The sequence below is a fragment of the Dipodomys merriami genome, unplaced genomic scaffold (genome assembly GCF_024711535.1).
Source record: "Dipodomys merriami isolate MVZ:Mamm:240054 unplaced genomic scaffold, mDipMer1.0.p SCAF_8, whole genome shotgun sequence".
Taxonomy (NCBI): Eukaryota; Metazoa; Chordata; class Mammalia; order Rodentia; family Heteromyidae; genus Dipodomys; species Dipodomys merriami.
In genome coordinates, this window is record NW_027206401.1 from 31910646 (window position 1) to 31934867 (window position 24222).

Here is a 24222-nt window from a genome sequence, read left to right on the forward strand (position 1 = left end):
ACACACACACACACACACACACACACACACACACACACACACACACACACACACACACACCAACAAAAACTAGAAGTGACCTTAAAGATAATGTATCTGCTCCACTCCCTCTTCTATATAAAATGATAACTAATGATGCTGGAGAAGTTAACTCACCTGTCATTCAGTGAGTTAATGCAACCAGTTGATGATACAGCAGGTCAAGAAGATGGGCCAGCAGATAACTGTGCACTTTCCAGTGCCTGTCACACAGTAGAAGCTCCGCAAATCAGTTTTGAATGAATGAATGGGTGAAACAAGAAATTGTCTATTAGAGAATGTTACTGCAATGTGGAGGGCAATTCTCAGACAATTTGAAAGTCAGAACACTGCTCCTAAAAAGAACCAAGAGAACCCCTGTGAAATTCTGATTGGCATAGTATTGCTATTTTCAATGGTCTTGTTCTTGTGGCTCTTTTTTTCACAGAAATTTTTGGAGAACCCAGAATTATATGTACCTCCTTTAGCACCTCACCCACTCCTGTCTGATGACATGATCCCCAAAAGACTGACAGCATCAGAGCTGAAGAGTCGGTTCCCAAAGTGTGCAGATCTCCAGGGCTACTGTCCAGTGACCTATAAGGATGGACAACAAAGGCAAGTCCTTGCCCCTCACCTAAGTGCAGAGTGATAACCCCACTTGGAAGGAGTGCCTCATGCCACAAGCCTAATGTGCTCATTACCTGGGGAAATGTTTCTTCCTTGAGCTGCATAGGCAGGAAAACAAAACCTTGTTGCATTTTACTTACCTGCTTCTAAATGTTAATTACACAATAGGGTGTTTTGTTTTGTTTTTGGCCATTCAGATATGAAGCCCTAGTACCTGGTAATAATGAGTATGCCGTAGAATATCGAGAGCATATATACATTTGTGAGAGTGAAGAAAAACTTCAGAAATTTTTGAGGTGAGATTATGAGATCCCAGATGTCTATAAAGTATTCTCTATATTCCATGCACCATGCTGGGAACTTAGGAAGGGGAGGAGAGTGATATATATATAAGGATATATAGAGAGGGAGAGCATATATACTTACATATATGGTATATATAGTATATATGCTACATATACTATATACACTACATAATATGTAGCATATATGTAGTTTGTAGCATATAGTATGCATATAATATGTATATTTATATAGTATGTATACATAGTATTTACAGTATACTATATATGGTATATACAGTATACTATATAGTATATAGAGTACATATACTGTATATATAGTAGTATGTATATTATATATACTATATGCTATATGTGCACATATATGTATATATATACATGTATACATATATACATATATAAACACACACGCATATACACACATACAATGGTGAAGAAGGACTAGTGCTTGTCCTTTGGGACAAGGGCTTGGGGGTGCTATAGATTTACCTGACCACAAGACAATGTGATGGGTTTCCAGGATGGGGAACTGCCTCCAGTTCTGGAAAAGTGCAGCAGGGAGGTATGACTGAATTGTCCAAATGAGGACTAGAGGGCTTAGAAGAAGGAAAGAGGGACAGATTCCAAACAGATTCCAAACAGAGGGATCTGCAGCCCTGAGGATTAGGGAACGGCAAGAAATTCAGCCTGGCTGAATATGATATGAAGAAGGTGAACAAACAAAGGTGAGACTGAAGGTGGTGAGCAGAGCTAGAGTGTGGAAGGCCAGTAATACCACCACACTGCTCTTGGATTTAACCATACAGGCAGGACAAATACCCTGTCTGGTTTTAAGTTAGGTCAGCCGTAGAATCGAGTTTGCTGAGAAGTGTGATGAGAATGGATAAAGAGCAGGAATACCATTTACAAGCTGATAGAGTAATCCTGTTGTCCACAGAAGAGTTTAGGGAGAGACTGAAACCCTGGGGAGGTGGAAGCAGAGGGGAGACACTCTTGATAGGGACGACAGACCTACAGACTTCTGAGCCGTCAGGCCAGACAAGGACCGAGACACCTGCCAGATGAAGGTGTGAGCAGGTGGTCTTAGCAAAAGTAGTTAAGCACACTGGGGCAGGTGTGGCGCAGTAAACCAGACAGGAAATGAAGAGCTTTCCTTTCACCAGAGATTACAGACAGGGCCAGGAGGAAGAGTAGCTGGGGGAAAATCTTGGATGTAGAACAGAAGTGGTAGGGACCCCACCAGCAGGGGTTATAAGAAGTTATAATGGTTAAATGTTTCTTTAATCTTCCTAGATTTTAAACATTCATAACTGATTCAATTTCACAACAAAAGTACCATACAGACCAACCAAATATCACTGGCAGAGAGACCTTGTACAGTGGCTTAGGATTGCCAATGAGGCTTTTTGAGTTTAATTGCACATAGGGGGGAGCTGTTAGTTGCTAGAAGAGATACAAGGAGGAAGAAGTAAAGGTAGAATTCTTCTTGTTTAAGGGGGAAATATGGGCATGTTCAGATATAGAGGCATGAGAGGGATCCAAAGTAGGAAATGCTGAAGACCCAAGGGAAAGAGAAAGAGAAAGTGCTATGGTAGAACCACTGGAGAGAGGGTGCCATGGGACCCAAAGTATGATCAGGGATAGTCTTCGATAGGAGGCATATCCATGAAAAAGAAGACAGTGTGTGTGGTCCTGTTTGTGATGACAGCTGAGGGAGGAAGTTCCATCCACTGGTCCTATAGCTAGAAAGCAATATTCAGAGAGTTTGAATTTCAAGAAGAATAAAGAAAGATTTGGGGGGCTGGGATTGTGGTTTAGTGGTGGAGTGCTTCCTAACATACATGAGGCCCTGGGTTCAATTCTTCCATATCACATAAATAAAATTTTTTTAAAAAAGAAAAAAAGATTTAACCAATATGGTGGAGCATACTAGTAATTCCATCACTTGCAGAGACTGAGGTAGGAGGACAGCAAGTTTGAAGCTAGCCTGTGCTAGAGTGAGATCTTGTCTTTAAAAAAGCTATCCCCGGAAGTGGCGCTGTAGCTCAAGTGGTAGAGCGCTCGCCTTGAGCTGAAGAGATTAGGGAAGGACAGCGCCCAGGCCCAGAGTTCAAGCCCCATGACCGACAAAAAAAAAACAAAACAAAACAACAATAAAAAAGCTATCCCCTCTCCCCCCAATAAGTGTTGTATAGTTGCTATAAAAAAAATAAGACAACAATTAAACTTCATGCTGGTGGCTCACACCTATAATCCTATCTACTTGGGACTGAGGCCTGAAGCTAGCTGGGATGGGAAAGTCTGCAAGTCTCTTATCTCCAATTAACCAGTAAAAGTCCAGAAAAGTGGAGTTGTGGCTCAAGTAGTAAAGAGATAGCCTTGAAAAAGCTAAGGGACAGTGCTCAGACCCCAAGTTCAAGCCCTAGTACACACACACATATACACAGAGAGAAAGAGAGAGAGGGAGAGAGAGACGGAGACAGAGAGAGACAGAGACAGAGAGAGACAGAGAGAGACAGAGAGAGAGAGAGATAATAGATGAGTAGGGATTGGCGGAGGGGTGGCTATGAACTTCTAGGAGCTCCAGTCTTCCTTCTCACATGTATAATATTCTCCAATGATGAGAAACAAGTAGTGAGCTTTATTGTCTGTCTATGTATATTCCCATTCCTATGCATGCAGAATGAGTATATTTGTGAGCATTCAGCTAATGAATTTTGTGTTCGTAGGTCACCAATGAACTACTGGGATCAGAAGCTTCCACAGAAACTTCCTCCATTAAAGGAACCCATATCCCTTACTAGTCTTCCTTTGCCTGGATATCTGGAACAGGTTTAATTGCATGATTTTCTGTAACACACATTATAAGAAAATGTTGTATCTTGCCGGGCGCCGGTGGCTCACGCCTGTAATCCTAGCTACTCAGGAGGCTGAGATCTGAGAATTGCGGTTCAAAGCCAGCCCGGGCAGGAAAGACCGTGAGACTCCTATCTCCAATAAACCACTAGAAAACCGGAAGTGGTGCTGTAGCTCAAGTGGTAGAGCGCTCGCCTTGAGCTGAAGAGCTGAGGGACAGCGCCCAAGCCCAGAGTTCAAGCCCCATGACCGACAAAAAAAAAAAAAAAGAAAGAAAATGTTGTATCTTTAAAGTAGATTTTTTTTGATAGTGGTGAAGTTCAAGGCTGAATTTTAAGCTGTATGTCCACTCTTCACCTACTTTGTTTATGGGAAGTTGTTAAAAAAATAAAATGTGAAAAGCTCCAATTTCCATAGCTAATTCCTAAATATCTGCACTAAAGCAAAGAGACAGTAGATTGCTGCAAACTTACTTATATTTGGCTTGAATATGTAATTTGGCTCCTTTTAAAAAAAATTTAATGTCTATAAAATTTTTCATAATTTATTTTTTTATTGTGAAAATACTGTACAGAGGGGTTACAATTACATGGGCAAGATAATGAGTACATTTCTTATCAAGCATTGTAGCCTCCTTTGTTTCTCCTTCCCATCTCTTCCCATCCTCCCCCCCCTCCACCCAATCCTCCCTGCCCCCCTTCACCCCCCACCAAAGTTGTAACGTTCGTTTTCGACATAATGACTTGTACATCTCATTGTTGCAATGGGTCCACCTGTATCCCTATTTAAACGATTTGTTTTTCCCTTTCCCCTCCACAAATTATACCGACATCAAATACAGTGAAAGCAGGGGTTATACTGTGGGGGAGGGAAAATTTTTTCATAATTTAAAGCACGGAGCTCAGTCTTGGAGAGGTTCATTTACTGCTTAAGAGTTGAACTGCAGAACCAGAACAGGTGGGCCACAAAACCCTTGTCTCAAATATAGATAAGCTATCTACCCAAGTCACATCCCATTTATCTGAATCTACCTCTTTTTTTAAAAAAAAAAATAATAAGCCTTAGGTCAAATCATAGTTACATAGGAGGCAGAAATCAGGAAGAAGGTGGTGGTTCAAAGCCAGCTCAGGCAAAAAGTTAGAGAGACTTCAACTCAGTAAACAAGCCAAGCATGGAGGTTCATGCCTATGGTCCCAGCTATGAGAAGATTGCGGTAAGAGAATAGAGGTCCTAGGACAGTCTATACAAAAAAAGGTGAGACCCAACTGGAAGCATAAACTAGAGCAAAAAAGGCTGGAGTTATGGCTCAAGTGGTAGAACATGTGTGTAGCAAGCGCAAAGCCCTGAGTTAAGACTCCAGTAATACCAAAAGGAAAATTAAAGCTTATCAGTTGTCAACTCCCATTTTTGTTTATTTTTATTTTTTTATTCCATTTTAATTTTTTTATTTTTATAAAATAAATGCCTAAAGGATAATTTTATACTTTTATCACAAATTCTAACCACCTGTCCTTTTCTGCTTTCCTAGAAAGTTAGCTGTCAGTCTGGTTTAATATCAAAATGCCAGGTGGAGTGCATCAAGAAGGGAGTGTTCTCATAAATCCACATTTTGTCAGGACAGCTCCTTACCTTCTTCCTTGCTCTGAGCACTTGTCTGTCGTAGTCTGTGGATTCCTTCTCAGGTCGCCAAAGATCCTTAGAGTTAGAGGCAAGCTGGCCAGTCCTGAGAATGGAAACTAAGAGGAGCCAAAACAACTCAAAGCCCAGCATCCCCTTTTATCTTTTTTGATGTTTTGTTATGGAAATGTCAGACATAAAAAAAATAGTTACATAATGAAGCCCAAGAGTTTATCCATCATCCAGTGGACACTGAGCCAATTTGCCTTTCATTTTTCCTAATCAAATGTAGTTTATGTTTATGACCTGTTGGCTACATGGCCATCTAACTATTTTTCTAAGCCACATCCCCAACTCTGTTTGAGGTGAAGAAACCAAACTCAGATATACATATGATTTAAATTATTCTCTATCTTCAGGGTATCGCAACTTCTCTAATTAAAGCAATGAATGCAGCAGGATGCCTGAAGCCAAAGTTCCCTTTCTTAAGTATAAGGAGATCGGCACTACTCTATATAGCATTTCACCTCAAAGGTATGTATTTTTCATGCTCTGTTGCTCAGAACTGATTTCATACTGGTTGTGGTATATGTGATAAACTGGGTTGTTAACATGGGTTGCTGATTTGGTTGGAGTGTGTGTGTGTGTGTGTGTGTGTGTGTGTGTGTGTGTGTGTGTGTGTGTGTGTGTGTGCAAGCATATTCATGCTCACAAAATACAAGTAACTCAAAAATATCCAAACCACGTTGCTAATGTGTTGTTGATTGCCACTAATGGGATATGAACTTAGGGCTTTGCATATGAGCCACACTTTAACTTCAGGTCTTTTTCAGGTAGGATCTCCAGCTTTTTGCTCTAGGCCAGCCTCATTATAATTCTCCTACCTCTGCCGTCTAAGTAGCTGACACTATAGGTGTGAACCAACATACTCAGCTTGTTCTTTGATTAAGGTTCTCCTTAACTTTTTGCCCAGACTAACCTGCTCCTTCCTTTCTCAACCTCCCACTAGCTAGGATTATATGTATGAGCTGTGCCTTTCTAAGGACTAAGGACTGGGGACATGGCAAGCCCCAATTCCACAAAAAAGGATGGATGGATGGCTGGACGGACGGACGGACGGACGGACGGACGGACGGACGGACGGATGGATGGATGCATGAATGCATGGATCCAGGGAATATAACAAATAAAGTCAGCTCTCAATATTCTATGCTATAGAAAAAGATGAATACGGGCAATTTATGGTCAAATCTGCTATAGCTGGGCAGTTCAATCACACAGTCATTCTTTTTCTTTGGTTTAATAACTCATTAACCTAAAAGAAACCATTCATAGTTTGGTGAAATTTGCTACAGCATTTAATCCCAAAAGTTCTGAATATATAAGAAGAAAGTATAAGAAGAAGATGGAGCAGTTTATGGAGAGATGTGAACTCATAACATACCTGGGCGCCAAGATGACCAGAAAATACAAGGAACCTCAGTTTCGAGCCATTGACTTTGATCATAAGTTACAGACCTTTCTCTCTCTAAGAAATATAGACCCAGTTAATAGCTAGTTTGCTTATATTACTGCAATGTGAAGCTCAAGAACATCCAAGTGATCAAAATTGAGAGGCAGATTTGAAAACATGGCCTTCAATCAAGTACATCCTCCCTCCTGGCTCAGATTCCTTAGTTGCCAGACTTCAAATAGATGCAAAGGTTTGCCAACCAGGGAAGTGCAGTAAAGATAAACTTTAAAACAATACTCATGTGTATTGTTCTTTGTCTGAACTTTGATACTTTAACAAAATAGATATTGCAATTAGAATTGCATTTAGACTACTTAAATAACTTGCTTAAAAATTTACTACTTATTTTCCCTTTTAACATTTTCAGTAGAATACTCAGCCTCTGTTAAAGAAAATTACTGATTATTAGAAGGCTTCAAGAAATAAGATCAACATTGACATAAACAAAATGGAAATACTGGTTAGTTTTTTATGAATTGTTTGTAATTTTAAAAACAAAATAACATTTCCCAACAAAATAAATGATTTTGCAGTAACTAACTCACTGTGTCCTTTCCTTTTCTAAGTATTCACAGAAGCATGTTGTCTACACTATTTTATAATTAGAAACTATCTGGAGTTTTCAAACCACAATCCTCAGACCTTAGCTTCTGGAGTAGCTAGGATTACAGGCATTAATCTGTCACAAGTGCTTGGCTGACTAAGAACTTTTTGGTCCCATTAGTTCCTCTACACTCTTTGAAGTTAAATTATCCATTTCTATCCAATGGCAAGTTCCATTCTTTTAACATATATAAGTAAATCTGAAAATATCACTACCCTTAAAACTATTTCTGATAGCCAGCTTTCCTTGTAAGTGGCGTTTCATTCAAGATGCTTGAACTAATCTGTCGGTTTACTCTCCAAAGTATACATCTCACTTGTGGATCTGTGCAGGTTTTACTGTAATCCTGTGGCAACACAAAACAAATGGGCCAGCCAAGTCCTGGAATGTGGCAGAACTCCCCCAATTCCACTTGGTCCCCTTACAAATATGAAAAACAAATCTGGAAACAATTCAGGATGAAAGGTATATGTGTGGCTTGGGATAGTTTTAATAAAAATTAGTAAAACATTCAAGAGTTGGGCTGGTATAGATGACATCTTGGGAATCTGGAAGTGGAGACAAAAATACATTCTATGCATGAAACATATACAATGAGAGGGAGAAAATGCTGAAATAAATAGTTGGAAGTGGGAGATTAATTTGAGTAAAGCTTGTAGATCAAAATAAGCTTAAAATTTAACCAGTGGGTACATGGAGCCACATCAGATTGTAAGCAGAGGAGTGACTCTAATCTTTTCTCCTAATTTGTACTTGGAAAGTCCTCATATACTCCAGTGTCTTGGGAGCAACAACATTGAAGGCCAGGCAACTTAGAAATCCTCAACTGTCTATTGTAGACTGATGCTGAAAGTCAAGTAATAATAATAGTGCTCATTTTAGTCTCAGCAACCATTCCAGGTGCTCCCTAAACCCATTACATAGTTGATCTTGTTTATCCCAGTACAATTCCACCAAGTTGGCATCATTTTGCAGGTGAGGATAAATGAAATCTCTCAGAACCAAATCTCTCAAAACTCTGGTCTGTTGTACCAGAGTGCTCTCTTCATCCCCTTAGACTAAGGCATTGGAAGGAGGCAGGTGTAAAAAACAGGAGGTAAAAATATATCCTAGAAGATGAAGAGATTTCATTGGGTAACAATGCCTTTAAGACTTTAGCATATGTATTGATATATTAAAGAGGGAAACAAATGCAAAAAATACATAAATACAAAAATGGTAAAGGCAAAGCATGAATACCAGAAAAAGGATAACTATAAAACACGATCAATATAACAACATGATATACAAAAAAGATAAATACACAATCATGAGTGCCACAAAAGTGGTAAATACAAAAAAATACAAATACAAAAGACATGATAAATTTTTAAAAGATTTTTTAAAAAGAGGAAGGAAGGGCTAGGAATGTGGCCTAGTGGTGGAGTGCTTGCCTAGCATACATAAAACCTTGGGTTCAATTCCTCAGTATAGAAAAACCCAGAAGTGGCACTGTGGCTCAAGAGGTAGAGCACTAGCCTTGAGAGCAGAGAGGCTCAGGGACAGTGCCCAGGCCCTGCCTTCAAGCTCCAGGACAGGGAGAAAGGAGAGAGAGGGGAAAGAGGAGAGACAGGAGCAGGGAAGAGAAAGAGGGGAGGGGAGGGAGAGTAAGTAGAGGTGACTTCATGGATTCCCAATTCATTCAAAACCATATATATATATAGAAAAGGAGAAAGGAGTAGCTGGGGGCCAGAGGCTCACATCTATAATCCTAGCTACTCCGAAGACTGAGATCTGAGAAGAGTGGCTCTAAACCAGCATGGGCAAGAAAGTCCATGAGATACTTATGTCCAATTAACCGCCAAATTTAAAAAAAAAGGCCGGAGTAGAGCTGTGGCCCAGGCCCTGAATTCAAGTCCTGGAGCTGGCACACACACACACACACACACACACACACACACACACACACACACACACACACACACACACACCAGGGAAGGGGGGGAAAGACACACACACACACACACACACACACCAGGGAAGGGGGGGAAAGACACACACACACACACACACACACACACACACCAGGGAAGCGGGGGAAAGAGACTTCCTAGGCTCACCATGATCTCGAGACCTTATGACCAAAGTGGGCATCTGGAAGGGAACAGAAGTGACTTGTGTATCGCCAAGGAGTTACCTAACACGACATAAAACTCCCCAAAGGCCTGACTTACATACCAGCCACACTCAACACCCTTCCCAGCTTCCCCGCAAAGGCCACACCCACCAGGGATCACCACGCCCACTCCCGCCTCCCCAGGCCCCGCCCCTAGCGGAGGCGGCGGGGGGGGGAGGGAATGCGCTCTCGGGGCACGTGGTCTCGCGTCGGCGCAGGATGCTCGGTGAGGCGCGCTTCCGGCTCAGTTTTGACTGTGGTGCCGCTGGGGGGCGGAAGTTGCGGGATCGTCTGGGGCAGCGGGGCGGAGCGGGATTGGGGGCCCCGCCAGCCGGCCGGGTGGGCTGGCCGCGACCCAGGCCCACCGGGAGCCCCGAGAGGTAGGTGCGCCCGTGGGCTCGGGGCCCGCGGCCTCCCCCTCCCCGCTGTTCTCTGCGGCGCTCCGGGGACCGGAGGAAGGGGCGGAGGGCGCGAGTTGTCTCGGGTCAGGAGATCCCAGCTCCCGGGCTCCACGGACGCTGTCAGGAGCAGGCCGGGCCCTCCGACGCAGCCCTTCAGCAAGGCCCCAAGCTGCTTTCCCACACGCTCTTCACCATTTTCCTGTGTGTTCCTTCGAGTGAAATAGCCAGTAATACCCACGTTCAAGGGCGCCGTAGCCCCACTGTAGTGCGGGAAGGACTTCATAAAATGGTAAATCCTGTTCCTTAAGGAATTTCCCGAGGAGGAGACAGACTCTGGTGAGAGGTTTACACGCATATGGGAAATTCATCCAACCAGGTTAATCTTAGACCGGAATTAGAACCCAAGGCTAAGTGTCTAAGTCAACTACAAAGTGGGTAATGGTAAAAATTCAATTAGCTACGTGAAGTGAGTTGTCAGAATTTTGTGGCTGGGATTAACTTTGTTAGACAATACTTCCTCCTTTATTAAACATTGGTTTCTTATTTCAGATTTAAGCCTCCTTGGCTCCTGAAGAAAAAAATGGCAGAAACATCAGCAGAACCTTCTGGGCAGCTTGTTGTACACTCAGACACTCACAGTGACACTGTTCTGGCCAGTTTTGAGGATCAGAGGAAGAAAGGCTTTCTTTGTGACATTACTTTAATCGTGGAGAATGTGCATTTCCGGGCTCACAAAGCCTTACTTGCTGCCAGTAGTGAATATTTCTCAATGATGTTTGCAGAAGAGGGAGAGATTGGCCAGTCCATATATATGCTGGAAGGCATGGTTGCAGACACTTTTAGTCTCCTGCTGGAATTTATCTACACTGGTTATCTCCATGCCAGTGAGAAAAGTACAGAACAAATCCTGGCTACTGCTCAATTCTTAAAAGTCTATGACTTGGTCAAGGCTTACGCAGACTTCCAGAATAATCATTGTGCCCCAAAGCCACCAACTTTGAACAGAGCTGGTACTCCAGTAGTTGTTATTTCTAATAAGAAAAATGACCCTCCAAAGCGGAAACGGGGAAGACCAAGAAAGGTCAGTAGTTTACAGGAGGGAAAATCAGAACTGGCTGCAGAGGAAGAAATTCAGCTAAGAGTGAATAATTCCGTTCAAAATAGACAAAACTTTGTGGCTAAAGAAGGAGGCAGTGTTGTACTGAATGAGCAAATTGCAGCAAATGAAAAGGAAGAATCTGAGCCTGTTTGTGAGCCAGGAAGAGTGGCGGAGGTCCCTGCTGAGAAAGATGAGAATCGTGACCCCAAGAACCAGGATGGGCAGGACAGCCAGAGTCGGTACAGCAAACGGAGGACTCGGAGATCTGTCAAACTTAAAGATTATAAACTTGTTGGGGATGAAGATGACCAGGGTTCAGCCAAGAGGATGTGTGGAAAGAGAAAGCGCCCCAGTGGTCCTGAGGCGCGATGTAAAGATTGTGGTAAAGTCTTTAAGTACAATCACTTTTTAGCAATCCACCAAAGGAGTCATACAGGTAATTATACTTTTGAAGCTTAGTGCAATACGTTTGGGAATTTGGCATAGTCATAGTAACAGCGTTTAATTATCATGCAACTTCTGTATGATGGACATTGTAATTGAGCATTTGTACATGTTATTGCATTAAATCCTCACAGTAATCCTGCAGGATAGATAATATTACCACCTCCATTGTGAAGATGAAAAGAGCTTAACTTGCCCAATTTCTGCTATTTCATGACTGCTGGGATTTAAACCCAGTTAACCTGATTCCAGAACCCCCTCTTATTTAGAATTGTTGGTCAGGGCTTCATCTTGTCCACTTAGTGAGCTCTAGTCCAATTTACTCTACTTTATAATCCATGAATATTCTTTATCTTGAACATCATATTGTTTTGCCTGACTCTCTGTGGATAACGTTATAACTCAACCCTCTAGCAATACATAATTTCATCATTTTGGTCTCTGACCCAGTGCTGGCCTATATACCCTTTTGTGGTGATGAAAATAATCTCTGCTGTGTCCTATGTAACCATTACCTCAAAGAAATTTTGAGCACTTAACTAATGGCTGGTGTGACTAAGTTGAATTTTTATTTATTTATTTATTTTAACTTTAAACATAACCACATGTGGCTGATGGATCTCAAGTTGGACAGTTCACTAGTAGCCAGATATCCTCTCCTCCCTTGAGCCTTTTCTTACACTGAGATTAACTTGGCTATGCTTTGGGTCAGGTTATAGTTACCACTTATAAATCCTTTAATATAAATTTAAGTGGCTTGTAATGTCTTCTGTCATTTAGCAGCTCACTGTCCTGTGGCCCATTACACAATGGAAATCTGTATGCTGTGTTTCTCGACATATTAGAATCACCTATAGAGTGTCTAAAGCTATTCCAAGTTTTTGGATTTGGCTGGAATCTTGATATTTATTTTTAAACTTTTTATTATTATAAAGGTGATGTACAGAGGGGGGTTTTACAATTATATAGGTCACATAAACAGAACTTTTTTTTTTGGACAATGTTACCCCATCCCTTAGTCTCTCCCAGCTGATTTTGTTGGTGGTGGTGGTTGTGGGGCTTGAACTCAGGGCCTGGGCACTGTCTCTGAGCCTGTTTGTGCTTTACCACCTGAGCCACAGGGCCACTTCTAGTTTTTGAGTGGTTAATTGGAAATAAGTGTCTCATGGGGACTTTTCTCCCTGGGCTGGCTTCAAACCATGGTCCTCAGCCTCCTGAGTAGCTGGGATTATAGGTGTGAGCCACAGTGCCCAGCCTTTCTCCCAGTTTTTACTTCCCATCCCCACCCACAGTTGTATTGCTTTTTCAACATAGTGTCTAGTGAGTTTATTTAAACAGATCCTTGAAGTTTTCACATTCATATAGTCCAAACCAGAATTCTGGTGCCCATCAGTCATCCTAGCACTTAGGAACGGAGGCAGCATTGTGAGTTTGAGGCAACCTTGGGATATATATATATGAAAAAAAACTGGATTGAACCTGGTACTTTGAACAAAGAAGATTCTCAAGAACTATTTTTTGAACTATTTTGTTCTGTTATTTTTGTAATAGATTTGATTTTGTATTTTATTTTGTACTATATTTTTTCAAAGGCATGTACGTAAAGAGTTCATTTGCTCTTCAACACTTGTTAAGGGACAAACAGCACATAGAATCTTCCCTTTTTGCACCCCCTGGATTCTGAAATTTTGCATTCACATGGGTCTATTTTCATTCATTTGGTAGATACCAGATAAGCCATACAGGTTGGAAACTCCTGTCTTCAGTCCAAAAAACATTTCTTGAATTATTTTGTAGGTGATTTCCTCCCCTTTTATTTTCTGTTCTCTCTTACCAGCTCCTGCTGTTCAACTGTTGAACCTTCCTGAACCAGTCTCTAACTTACTTATCTTATTACCCATCTTTCCATCACTATGTGCTGTACTTGCTGTGAAATTTCTACTGATTTTTTATTTCTAGGAACTCATTTTATAAATTTTTTGGAAGGGTGGGGGTTGAGACAGTCTCAGTGCGTTGCTCTGGCTGGCTCACACTCGCTTTATAATCCAGGCTGGCCTTAAACTTCTTATGTAGTTCTGTCTCAGTCTCCAAGTGCTAGAATTACAGGTGTGCGCTAACAAGTCCAGCGGTGTTCTCTAAATTTTCTAGAATTCGAGGGCTGGGAAGGTCGCTCAGTGGTAGAGTGCTTGCCTTGCATGCATGAGGCCCTTTGTTCGATTCCTCAGCACCACATAAGCAGAAAAAGCCGGAAGTGGTGCTGTGGCTCATGTGGTAGAGCACTAGCCTTGAGCCTTAAGCTGAGGAATAGTGCCCAGGCCCAGAGTTCAGGCCCCACGACCAACAAAAAAAAAAATCTAGAATTCGAATCTTACTCTTACTTCATAAGGTATATTCTGTGAGAATAGTACGGATAAAGTTTATTACTTTTTTTTGTGGGTCATGGGGCTTGAACTCTGCTTAGGTGCAGTTCCGGAACTCTTCAGCTCAAGGCAAGCGCTCTACCACTTGAGCCACAGCACCACTTGCAGTTTTCTGGTGTTTAATTGGAGATAAGAGTCTCCCTGACTTTCCTGCCCAGGCTGGCTTTGAACCACAATCCTGAGATCTCAGCCTCCTGAGTAGCTAGGATTACTGGCATGGGCCACTGGCACCCAGCTAAATTTATTACTTTTTAACCTTTTCTTCAACTTGCAGTCTGTTTTCTATGCACTGTTTTTCTTTTGTTTATCTTAACACTTAATATTTCTACTACTAAAAGCATTCCTTGAATATTGGTTTGTTTGTTTCTCTGTTTTCTGGTACTGGGGCTTGAACTCATAACCTCCTACTCTTATGGAGATGGTTGGCTTATAGGTGATGCTCTACCACTTGAGCCATGCTACCAGTTCCATCTTTTTAAGAGTCTTGAGGATCTGCCTGGGCTAGCTCTGAGCCATGATTTTTAGATTTTAACCTCCTGAGTAGTTAGCATTATAGGATTGAGACAGGGTGCCCAGTGAATGCTGATGATTTTTAAAAATCATATTTAGGGCTGGGAAGGTGGCTCAGGGGTAGAGCGCTTGCCTTGAATGCATGAGGCCCTGGGTTTGATTCCTCAGCACCACATAAGCAAAAAGAAAAAAGCCGGAAGTGGCGCTGTGGCTCAAGTAGTAGAGCATAGCCTTGAGCTGAAGAGCTGAGGGACAGCGCCCAGGCCCAGAGTTCAGGCCCCACGACCGTTCCCAAAAAAAATAAAAATAAAAATCATATTTAATCATGTGTAAGAATGAGTTAATAAAAGCTACACATTGCCCTTATTTGTCTTGATATCTGTCTCTACTACTAAAATGTTGGTAGTATTTTTACAATTATATTTATATTATATAAGAATAATTTAAAGTTACTGGTAGCAAGTATAAAGAGAGCCTGTAAAATACTGATTTATTGGAGGTATTGTGGTTGACCCGTGGACATCTATGGCTCTTCTCCCATCACCTTCAGAGAATGTGCATTTCTATTCCTCTACCTGGAGGTACTAGGCTTGGCTGCCAGTTTCTGAGTAGAAAATGGGGTCTCACTTCACAGGGAGAGCTTATAGCCCTGTGGTGGTCCCACAACGCCTAATCCAGAAACCCTCTTTTTCTTTTTTTACCTTCTTCTGAGAACAATTTCCATCTTCTCTTGGAAGAGAAGCATCTCCTGGCTGTGAAATGGTTTGAGTCTGTGGTCTACCTAACTTTGAAATAGCCTGCCTTTCCCCTTCCCTCACCCCGTTTTCAGAAATTGCAGGTGCTACCAATTCTTGACCTTTTTAAAGACACAGTGTTAAGAATCAGCTCATTTCTCCTCACTGCTGGCTTTGGATTCATCTGTACCATCTTCCAGACTTTCATTACTGACATTATCTGTCCTGTTCATTGGACTTTGCATGTGTGCTTTTTAGGAGAAACTCAAATATTCTGATTTTTGTTAATCATTTACTATTGTATATATTAATAGGGTGGAAACAAATATACATATTGTTGCTTATACCATGCTTCTGGGGTTCTGATTCCAGGAGAGCGACCCTTCAAATGTAATGAGTGTGGAAAAGGCTTTGCTCAGAAGCACTCCCTGCAGGTCCACACCAGGATGCATACAGGCGAGCGGCCATACACCTGCACTGTGTGCAACAAGGCTCTGACCACCAAGCATTCACTACTGGAGCACATGAGCCTGCACTCAGGTAGCGGAGTTGTACCAGAGGGCTACCTGCCACTAGATTCCTGTTCCTTGGGGTGGACACTTTCAGTATCTAAATGGTGTTTTCTCAGCTTGATATCATTTCCCACATGGTGTCACTGGAAGACAGTACTATGCAGAGTGCAATCAGTGCAGTTCCGAGCTCTGCACAGCACTGAGCCTTCAACTAGGAGGCTGCTACTAACTGGCTGCTGGGAGTTCAGTGCGCAAACACATTTTGCTTAATAAGAAGAGCTTAGAATGGTCTTACTATGAATTCCTCTTGGGAGCACATGACTGTCCTTTTTCTACCCAGTCTCTGCCACTCTGTATTACTGTTCACATCTTTGCCTATCTGTGTGTCTGCAGTGGATTCCTTAAAATTTGAGGTATGTCAACAAATCACTTACATCATTTGTAGACAAGAGTCTGGGCCCACTTTGTTATTTATCTTATTAGCCTTCTAGTTCCCTACTATTTTTGGTGTGGTTTAAGTGTTTTATTTCTTTATTTGGCAGGACAGAAGTCTTTTACCTGTGATCAGTGTGGAAAATATTTCAGCCAGAAGAGACAACTAAAGAGCCATTATCGAGTTCATACAGGTAGAAAATAACAATAAAGGGAGAGAAAATTTGGATTGGTGAGGAAGAAATGCAAATACATTGTTTCTAAATACATTATGTTCATGTTGTTAGAAGATAAATATCTAGGGAAAAGAGTCCCAAAAGGCAATCAAAATTAGAAGTTGTCATGTTACTGTACCCTAGCATGTGGTTTAAATTTAACCTTTGTGCCATAGTTTCAGTGCCCCACAGAACTGGTATCTTTCACAAGTGCCACCTGCCCAAGAAATGAGTCAGTTGATTTGCTGCTAAAGGTGCCTGGCAGTGTCCATTGCTGTTTATACATTTGTTGACCTGGTTTACCCATTATTGTTTTCTCCTTCCAACTGATAAAACAAATGAAGGGGGAGGGAGCTGGGAGCATTATTCCAGATCAGCTGGCGGGTCACACCATGCTTGGAGCATAAAGATCCTATTTATGAGGATTAGGAGGTCCCCAGCTCTCAGGAAACCTAGAGAAATATTAATTGCTACCAAATTAATTTTTTTAATGTGTTGTTGTTAAAGTGCCATATTTAAAGTGATTATTTTTCAGGGAAGTGCTTTAACACAAATCACTGAAGAAATGCAGGGAGAGCATATATACACTGACACTTTTTTTATTATTGCGACAAGGCCACTCATTACCGGAATGCAACCACTGCCATCGCAAATTCATGGATGTGTCTCAGCTAAAGAAACATCTACGAACACACACAGGTAACACATCACCGTGTCATTCTCCTCAGTACACTTGATGTTTTCAGCAGAGTGAAGAATGAGGTTCCAAAGTCTCCTCAACCTGTACTATGGAATGTTTGTTAGAAAGTTAGTGAGAGTTCTATAAGTGCAGATTTGAAAAGCCAAGGCAGAATCAGAATACTGTCAGCATTATTCTGTGAGTACCTCCCATCTTTTTGAAGAGTGACAAAACAAACTACTTAATGAAAGATGTCTATAAGTAAAGATTTATCTCATCCCACAGACTAGTTTGAGCCACGATCTTAATTCTGTTTAACACAGCATTGAAAGTGATCGAGGTAAGTTGAGGAACCAGACACAAATGTAGCATAGACACTTAGAATTCCTTGTTCTTTTCCCTGTAGCCAGCACTTAAATGCTAAATGTTTCTAGGAAATCCAACTGCAGGGAGGAACAGGAGGTAGGAATGATTAGGACATGGCAGATCTTTTTGCTTAAGATCAGAAAAATAAAACTATAACTTTTATGCACCTTTTGTTAAAAACAAGCCTGTTAAGATTTTCTAAGAAAAGCTTTTCACTCTGGGCTGATTGTTTAATGATTCTTGTCTATTTAAATTGTCTGTCAAAGTGTTTTATGGTACTTTGGACTTTAATGCAGGTTGAATATCTCTAGTCCAAAATCCTAAATGTCCCAAAGTACCAAATTTGGAGTGCTATTAAGAGTCCACAGTGGAAAATTCCACACCCAAACCTCATATAATAAATCATATTCAAAATACAGGTGCACTAGAAATTCTGTATGCAGTTACTTTCAGGTTGTGTGTATGTGGTTTATTTGTGTGAATTAAATGTGTGAATTACTTCTTCATGGACATGGATCACATCCCTTAAATATCTTAATGTATATGCAAATAATCTAACTCTGAAAATCAGAGACACTTTTGGTCCCAAGTATTTCAAACAATGGACACTCAGGCTGTACCAGTTTTTCTTAAAGTTGGGAAATTATTTCATAGAACAAAGATGGTGTGTGGTCTTTGTATAGATATTATCATTAATAAGTTTTATAAAATTTAATTCACCCATTTTGTTTTTTGTTTTTCTTTCTTTAAAGTATTATTGCTCAGGTCCTAGAACAAACTAATTCTTCGGGTAAGTGGGCAAGGTCTGAGGGAGACAGCCACATTAGTTACACTTAATTGAGAGGGTTGTAAGGCAAAGACTCTAGAAAGAAGGTAGTGCTGGCTTCCATCTCTCATTCCCCATTTGCTCTGCTCTATTCTGCCTCTGTGTCCTCACCTTTAATTGCTGCTGTCTCTTTTTCCTATAACAAACTTCCTTCTAGTTCTACTACCACTTAGGCCCTGTATCTCACTTTTTGTCCTTCGCTTTTGTCTGGGTTACCTCCTGGTCCAATAATCAGCACCTTATATTTAGCCTTCTCTAGCAACTTTGCCTGCACCTCACCCTGTCTATCACTGACAAGCTTATTTTATTGTACTGTTAGCATGTAGTCATTCTGCTAGAAAAACAAAGCAAAACAAACAACAACAATGACAAAAACCCCAGAGTCTCCATGAGTCCTGTGCATGGAATTTACAGCTCTTTCTGGCTTGGCTTATTGGTGAGCTCTGCCCCAGCCCCTCACAATGAGTCCTTGCCCCTCGTAGTCCATGCCATGTATCCATTTGCAATACAAATGTTTCAGTCATACTGTTTTATATGAGTGCCCTCCATGCTTCTCCAGTCTGTCTTCACACACTTCTACTATCCTGTGTGCACCCTCAGTTCAATGTTTAGGCAAACAGCCCTCTATTTGCTTCCTAAATGAACTGCAACCTCTTTTGAGGCAATCATCATCTCTTTTTCTTAGCTCTAGACTTTGTTAATGGAATATCATTGTTTCCAAATTGGATAAATTTAGCAGAATGGATCACTTAATTGAAGGCAGCAGAGAGCTAAGACATTTGGCTCCCATTCGTGTGTTGGAAACTGAATTGCTGATTCAACACTGTATTAAGAGGTAGACCCTCCTGAATTGAGAAATGCCATTAGCACTAAAGTAGATTCCTGACAAAAAAGATGGGTCTAGCCCCATCCCTTCTCTCTCAATTGCTCTTTCCCACCATTTGCCAGCGAAAAAGTCTTCTCTAGATGCAGATGCCTTACCTTGAACTTCCCATCTTCCAGACTCAGAAATTTTAAAACAAATTTATCTACTCTCAGGCAATGTTATACCAAAACAAATTAGACTGTAATACCCACATTCACCTTGGCTAGGAAAAAGTCTTTCCTGCTACCTCTCTCAAAGAGTTTTAGCTACAGGATATTATTCCTGGGTAGACTCCCATTATTTTAGCAGTTGTCCTTAATCAGAACATTTGCAAACTTTCCTAAATATAAACCAGTAGAATTGAATGATAAATTAACATTGTTATATGTATTTCCAATATGTCTAGAATCTGACCATTTCTCACTACACCACCGAGCAAACCCAGAGTACTTGGTCTTTGAATTAGAAATCTTGGTTTTTCCATAACGCTTTCACCATCTCATATATTATATGTTATATTTATTACCTGCTGCTCCTTTCTTATGTACAATGACTTCTAGGTTTATCTCCTCTTAGTACTTCAGGGCCTAGAATCTGGTTTGGTACAGAGCTTCAGAAATCCTTGTTGAAAGGATGAGTTTCTCAGCAGTAGACTAAGGCTCTCAAGAAACAATGTTACTGCTCAGATTGCTTCTTGACAACAACTGTCAATTCAGTGGTAAATCAGCTAAAGTGAGAGTAGTTCCCAGCTCAGACTTAGAAAGCAAAGAACTAGCTCTTAACCTTTGGGGTAAAGACTGTGAACTTTTGGAATTCATGATGTGAAGATTCAGATTCATTCAAGTTGTCACGTACTGCTGTCATCTCTGCTTGGATGGAGCTTGGCACTGCATACCTATCCCTTGCTGTTACCTAACTAAGCAGGATTTTGCTGTTTTTCTGTCTCCCTCCCTCCCCCCCTCTCTTTCTACCCACCCTTCTACTCTCTCTACCCTCTCAACTTCTCTCCCCTCCCTCCCTTTCTCCTTCCCTACTTTTCTCTCTTCCTCATTCCTCTCTCCCTCACTTTTTTATTCAGACTTCCCTTATCTTCATTAGAATCATTTAATTAGTATCACTTAATTTTGTTTCTAGATAAACATAAACAGGCTGACATGTGTAGTATACAAATTTAACACTGAATCAGCACTTAATAATGTTAATGAGCCCATCTGAGTAGTCACTTTGATTCTTGTGAGCCTTAATCTGGTCCTGAGAAATACATTCTTTCAGCAAGGATTTCTGGAGCTGTACCAGACTATAGAGATTCTAGGCACTGAGGAGTAGATAAACCCAGAGGTTACTGTGCACAAGAAAGGAGTGGAGGCTGGGACTGTGGTTTAGTGGTAGAGTGCTTGCCTAGCATACATAAAGTCCTGGGTTCAATTCCTCAGTACCACATAAAAAAGCCAGAAGTGGAGCTGTGGCTTAAGCAGTAGGGTGCCAGCCTTGAGCAAAAGAAGCTCAGGGACAGTGCCCAGGCCCTGAGTTCAAGCCCCAGGACTGGGGGCTTGAAATGAAAAATAAATAAAGGAGTGGTAGGTAATAAATTCAACATACAGTCTATGAGATGGTGACAGCATTGTGGAAAAGCTAAGTGGGAGAAAAGGACTAGGGAATGCTAGGGCTAGAGGTGAGAAAACCTTGCTGCTCCCTTGCTAGTGGACAGCCTGGAAGGAGTGGCTTAAGCTGAGCTGAGATGAACTCAAGAGATTCATCTTACAGCCAGGAGGGTATGGAGCAGTGGGACAGTACAGGTCTGTGACCCCTTACAGTTCAAGGGCTTTGTCTTAGAACGGGAGTGCTTGTAACTTTTGCAGTGAAGTGATATAACTACCTCAGCTCACTCTGGCTGCTTAAGTGACTGAATGTTAGAAAGCAAGTGGTCTTTTAGAAGAGTGCACATAGAAGGATATAGATGAGAAATGATCACATTTTCCGTATATGTGGAAGGCATGTGTTTAATATATAAGTCACCTTGTGCACACAAGTCCTTTCTAAAGTCAAATGGTACATCTAACCAGGCTCTAAGTCAAGTGTGTATGGAAGTCATTGTAATATCCAAGGGCAGAAAAATGCAGGAATAAATACAGTTAGGTCTTTTTGTTTCCTCTGTGTAAACACTTCCTCCTTGTTTCAGTGGCAAGGACAGAACCACCCTGCTTCCTTTGTCTTGGTACTTGCAGCACCGTGCAGAGGAGCAGAGGAGCTGTTTGCTTGTGGTTCAGTGGTTCTCACTGATGCAGAGCTTGCCTTTGTTCTCTTTTCTTTTTGTGAAACAATATAGTCTAGGTATTTGGGGGAAGGAGGTTGTTTTATATTTTCCTAAATGTTGAATGTGTATCTTTAAAGATTTTCTCTTTTTTTTTTCAGGTGAGAAGCCATTTACCTGTGAAATTTGTGGCAAATCTTTTACAGCAAAGAGTTCTCTTCAGACCCACATCAGAATTCATCGGTAAAGTTTTGCAAGTACTTTCTTCATGTGGAGACTTCATTCAGCTCTGGTGTTCAATGGGGGTGACTTAGGTTACTCATGTAAAATCTTTTCTCCAAATTGTGACTCTGGAAGAATATTCTATATAGTTTATTATCTTCTCAATAATGAAATTTCTTATTAGGCAAAATCGGTAGTACTGCTTCTAACCAGTAAAAATTTGCATTGTTGATTTCATTATTGATTTTTGCTTTGGGTTGAGAACAAGCCTAAAACTTAAATCCTCCATTAAAAAAAAACAAAAAAACATTAAATTTTATATTTTTTGACCTGGGTGTGGTTGGGCATAGCGGTAATGCTGGCATTCAAGAGGCTAAAGCAAGAAGAACAAGAGTTTGAAGCCAGACTTGGCTACATAGCAATGTAGCATATCTCAATAAAAGAAAAAAATAATACTTAATATTTTCTGAAAAAAATTTCACAAAAATCCCGTTGGACGTAGATGTATCTAATAGCTTCACAAATAATTTAGAACTGATTAAGTTTTTGATATTGATATTAAACCTAGTTGGTCATTGCAGTCTTAAAAACTGAATGTAAGAACCAACAAAAAAAGAACAGTTTATGTAGTGTGTATGTAAATATTTGCTCTTATCCAAAATAAATACTATAGAATCAAAATTTTATCACACCCAACCCTGCCCACCCCTTTTTCAGTTTTTTTAAAAATATTTAACCCTTTTTTAAAATTGCTAATATTAGAGACAAGTGCATTGAAGTGTGACTTCCTCCTTTAGTAGGAGAATTCATGACTTGCAACTCAGCTCAGTTTTCCTTTATTCTTCCTGCAATAAACAGAAAGTAATAAATAGTTTTGTTTTTAAAATAAAATGTATGTTTTCTTGTAGAGGAGAAAAGCCATACTCCTGCAGCATATGTGGCAAGTCCTTCTCTGACTCCAGTGCCAAGAGGAGACACTGCATCCTACATACAGGCAAAAAGCCTTTCTCCTGCCCTGAGTGTAGCTTACAGTTTGCTCGCCTAGACAATTTGAAGGCTCATTTGAAAATTCACAGCAAAGAGAAACAAGCATCAGATTCTAGCAGTGTTTCTGGCAGTGGTAATGCTGAAGAGGTCAGGAATCTTCTTCAGCTACAGCCATATCAGCTCTCTGCCTCAGGAGAACAGGAGATTCAGCTTCTCGTAACTGATTCTGTGCATAACATCAATTTCATGCCTGGTCCTAGCCAGGGAATCAGCATCGTGGCTGCTGAGAGTTCCCAGAACATGACTGCTGACCAGGCTGGTAATCTCACCCTGCTCACACAGCAACCAGAGCAACTGCAGAGTTTAATTCTTTCAGCTCAGCCAGAGCAAACAGAACACATTCAGAGCCTCAGTATGATTGAAAGCCAGATGGAGCCCTCACAGACAGAACCAGTACATGTGATTACACTGTCTAAAGAAACCTTGGAGCATCTTCATGCCCACCAAGAGCAAACAGATGAGCTCCGCCTAGCAGCAAGTGCTACAGATCCTGCACAACACCTACAGCTGACACAGGAGCCTGACCCGCTCCCCACTCACCACGTGGCCCAGCCTACACCACTTGGCCAGGAGCAGAGCTGACCTGGGAACATGTCTGACTGCTGCACTGGGTCCTTCCAAGCCAGCTGTACGTCAGGCTCTCTCTTACAAAGATGTAATATCCAGAGATATTTATAATATACTGCTTTGGGGCAGTAAAGTATGTGTATGTGTGGTATGTGTATATGCATGTGTGTGTGTGTGTGCACACATGAATGTACATGTGTGGTACATAAGTGTGTAGAGAGAGAAACATGTCTTGCCTCTAGGTTTGGATTTAGCATTTCAATACTAATGAATGCTTTTCATTTTTATCTTCTGTATCTCTTAAGACTGGGATAACTTTTCTTTGAGGACACTGATTTGGACTTTTAAGTATTGAATTTTCACAGCCATAAGTTATAGTCTGTTGACCTTTTCAGGTATGTTTTTAGAACAAAGGAAGACAAATATGTTGAATTAGATACCATGGTTGATTTGTTTTAGGCAACCCTATTGCCTGTCCAAGACAAATTAGGGCTTACTGTCACAGACAATAACATTTAGATTTGTCCTTTTAGGAAGTGGCGCTGTAGCTCAAGTGGTAGAGCGCTCGCCTTGAGTTGAAGAGCTGAGGGACCACGCCCAGGCCCAGAGTTCAAGCCCCACCACCGGCAAAAAAAAACACAAAAAACTATATAGATTTGTCCTTTTAGAACTTCCAATCCCCTAAAAGAATACTTCATGGCCCTTAATATTTGTTATATACAGGGGCTAATCAGGTCATGCTTAAAGTAGATTCAAACTCATATCAACGATATTTGTAACTCAAGATTTATTCAACAGGAAAGCCAAAAATTACTTTTATAAGTTCTGAAGTCAACTTTCCTACAAAACTTGGATTTTATATATGTTTTAAAGGCAGATTGTGGAGATTTTTTTAAGTCTATGTAATTTGGAAATGTAGAGGAGAGATGGGGCTTGG

The 24222-nt window shown here is 41.0% G+C and overlaps 2 protein-coding genes across 9 annotated transcripts in view; both read left to right on the forward strand.

Annotated features, from left to right (window-relative positions):
- Window positions 1–7441, forward strand: part of Ak9 (adenylate kinase 9) — an 88753-nt gene extending 81312 nt beyond the window's left edge. For 5 of the 6 annotated variants that reach the window (XM_070010281.1, XM_070010278.1, XM_070010283.1 and 2 more), the window contains 5 exons: window positions 467–636; window positions 846–944; window positions 3680–3782; window positions 5843–5957; window positions 6779–7441. In XM_070010281.1, coding sequence (XP_069866382.1) covers window positions 467–636; window positions 846–944; window positions 3680–3782; window positions 5843–5957; window positions 6779–6981 — 690 coding nt within the window. In that variant the 3' untranslated portion in view covers window positions 6982–7441. The remainder of the gene's footprint in view (window positions 1–466; window positions 637–845; window positions 945–3679; window positions 3783–5842; window positions 5958–6778) is intronic. The other variant, XM_070010284.1, reaches the window with a different exon arrangement.
- A 2461-nt stretch (window positions 7442–9902) lies between these two features.
- On the forward strand, window positions 9903–24086 carry Zbtb24 (zinc finger and BTB domain containing 24). 3 transcript variants are annotated; one of them, XM_070010892.1, is made up of 7 exons: window positions 9903–9921; window positions 10646–11631; window positions 15676–15843; window positions 16358–16441; window positions 17078–17161; window positions 21611–21692; window positions 22580–24086. In XM_070010892.1, the coding sequence occupies exons 2-7, from the start codon at window positions 10677–10679 to the stop codon at window positions 23298–23300; spliced, it is 2094 nt and encodes a 697-aa protein (XP_069866993.1). In that variant the 5' UTR covers window positions 9903–9921; window positions 10646–10676; the 3' UTR covers window positions 23301–24086. The 3 variants fall into 3 exon arrangements, with proteins under 3 accessions (XP_069866993.1, XP_069866991.1, XP_069866992.1); XM_070010890.1 differs by lacking the exon at window positions 9903–9921 and adding an exon at window positions 9980–10075; XM_070010891.1 differs by lacking the exon at window positions 9903–9921 and adding an exon at window positions 10323–10385.
- The last annotated feature ends 136 nt before the right edge of the window (window positions 24087–24222 follow it).

What these genes read in the sequence shown, in the direction of transcription:
- Zbtb24 (XM_070010892.1), top strand. Translation starts at nt 10,677, where the DNA reads ATGGCAGAAACATCAGCAGAACCTTCTGGGCAGCTTGTTGTACACTCA. An exon ending in GCACATGAGCCTGCACTCAG is followed by an intron (nt 15,844 to 16,357) that starts GTAGCGGAGTTG and finishes TTTATTTGGCAG; the next exon opens with GACAGAAGTCTTTTACCTGT. An exon ending in CCATTATCGAGTTCATACAG is followed by an intron (nt 16,442 to 17,077) that starts GTAGAAAATAAC and finishes TATTGCGACAAG; the next exon opens with GCCACTCATTACCGGAATGC.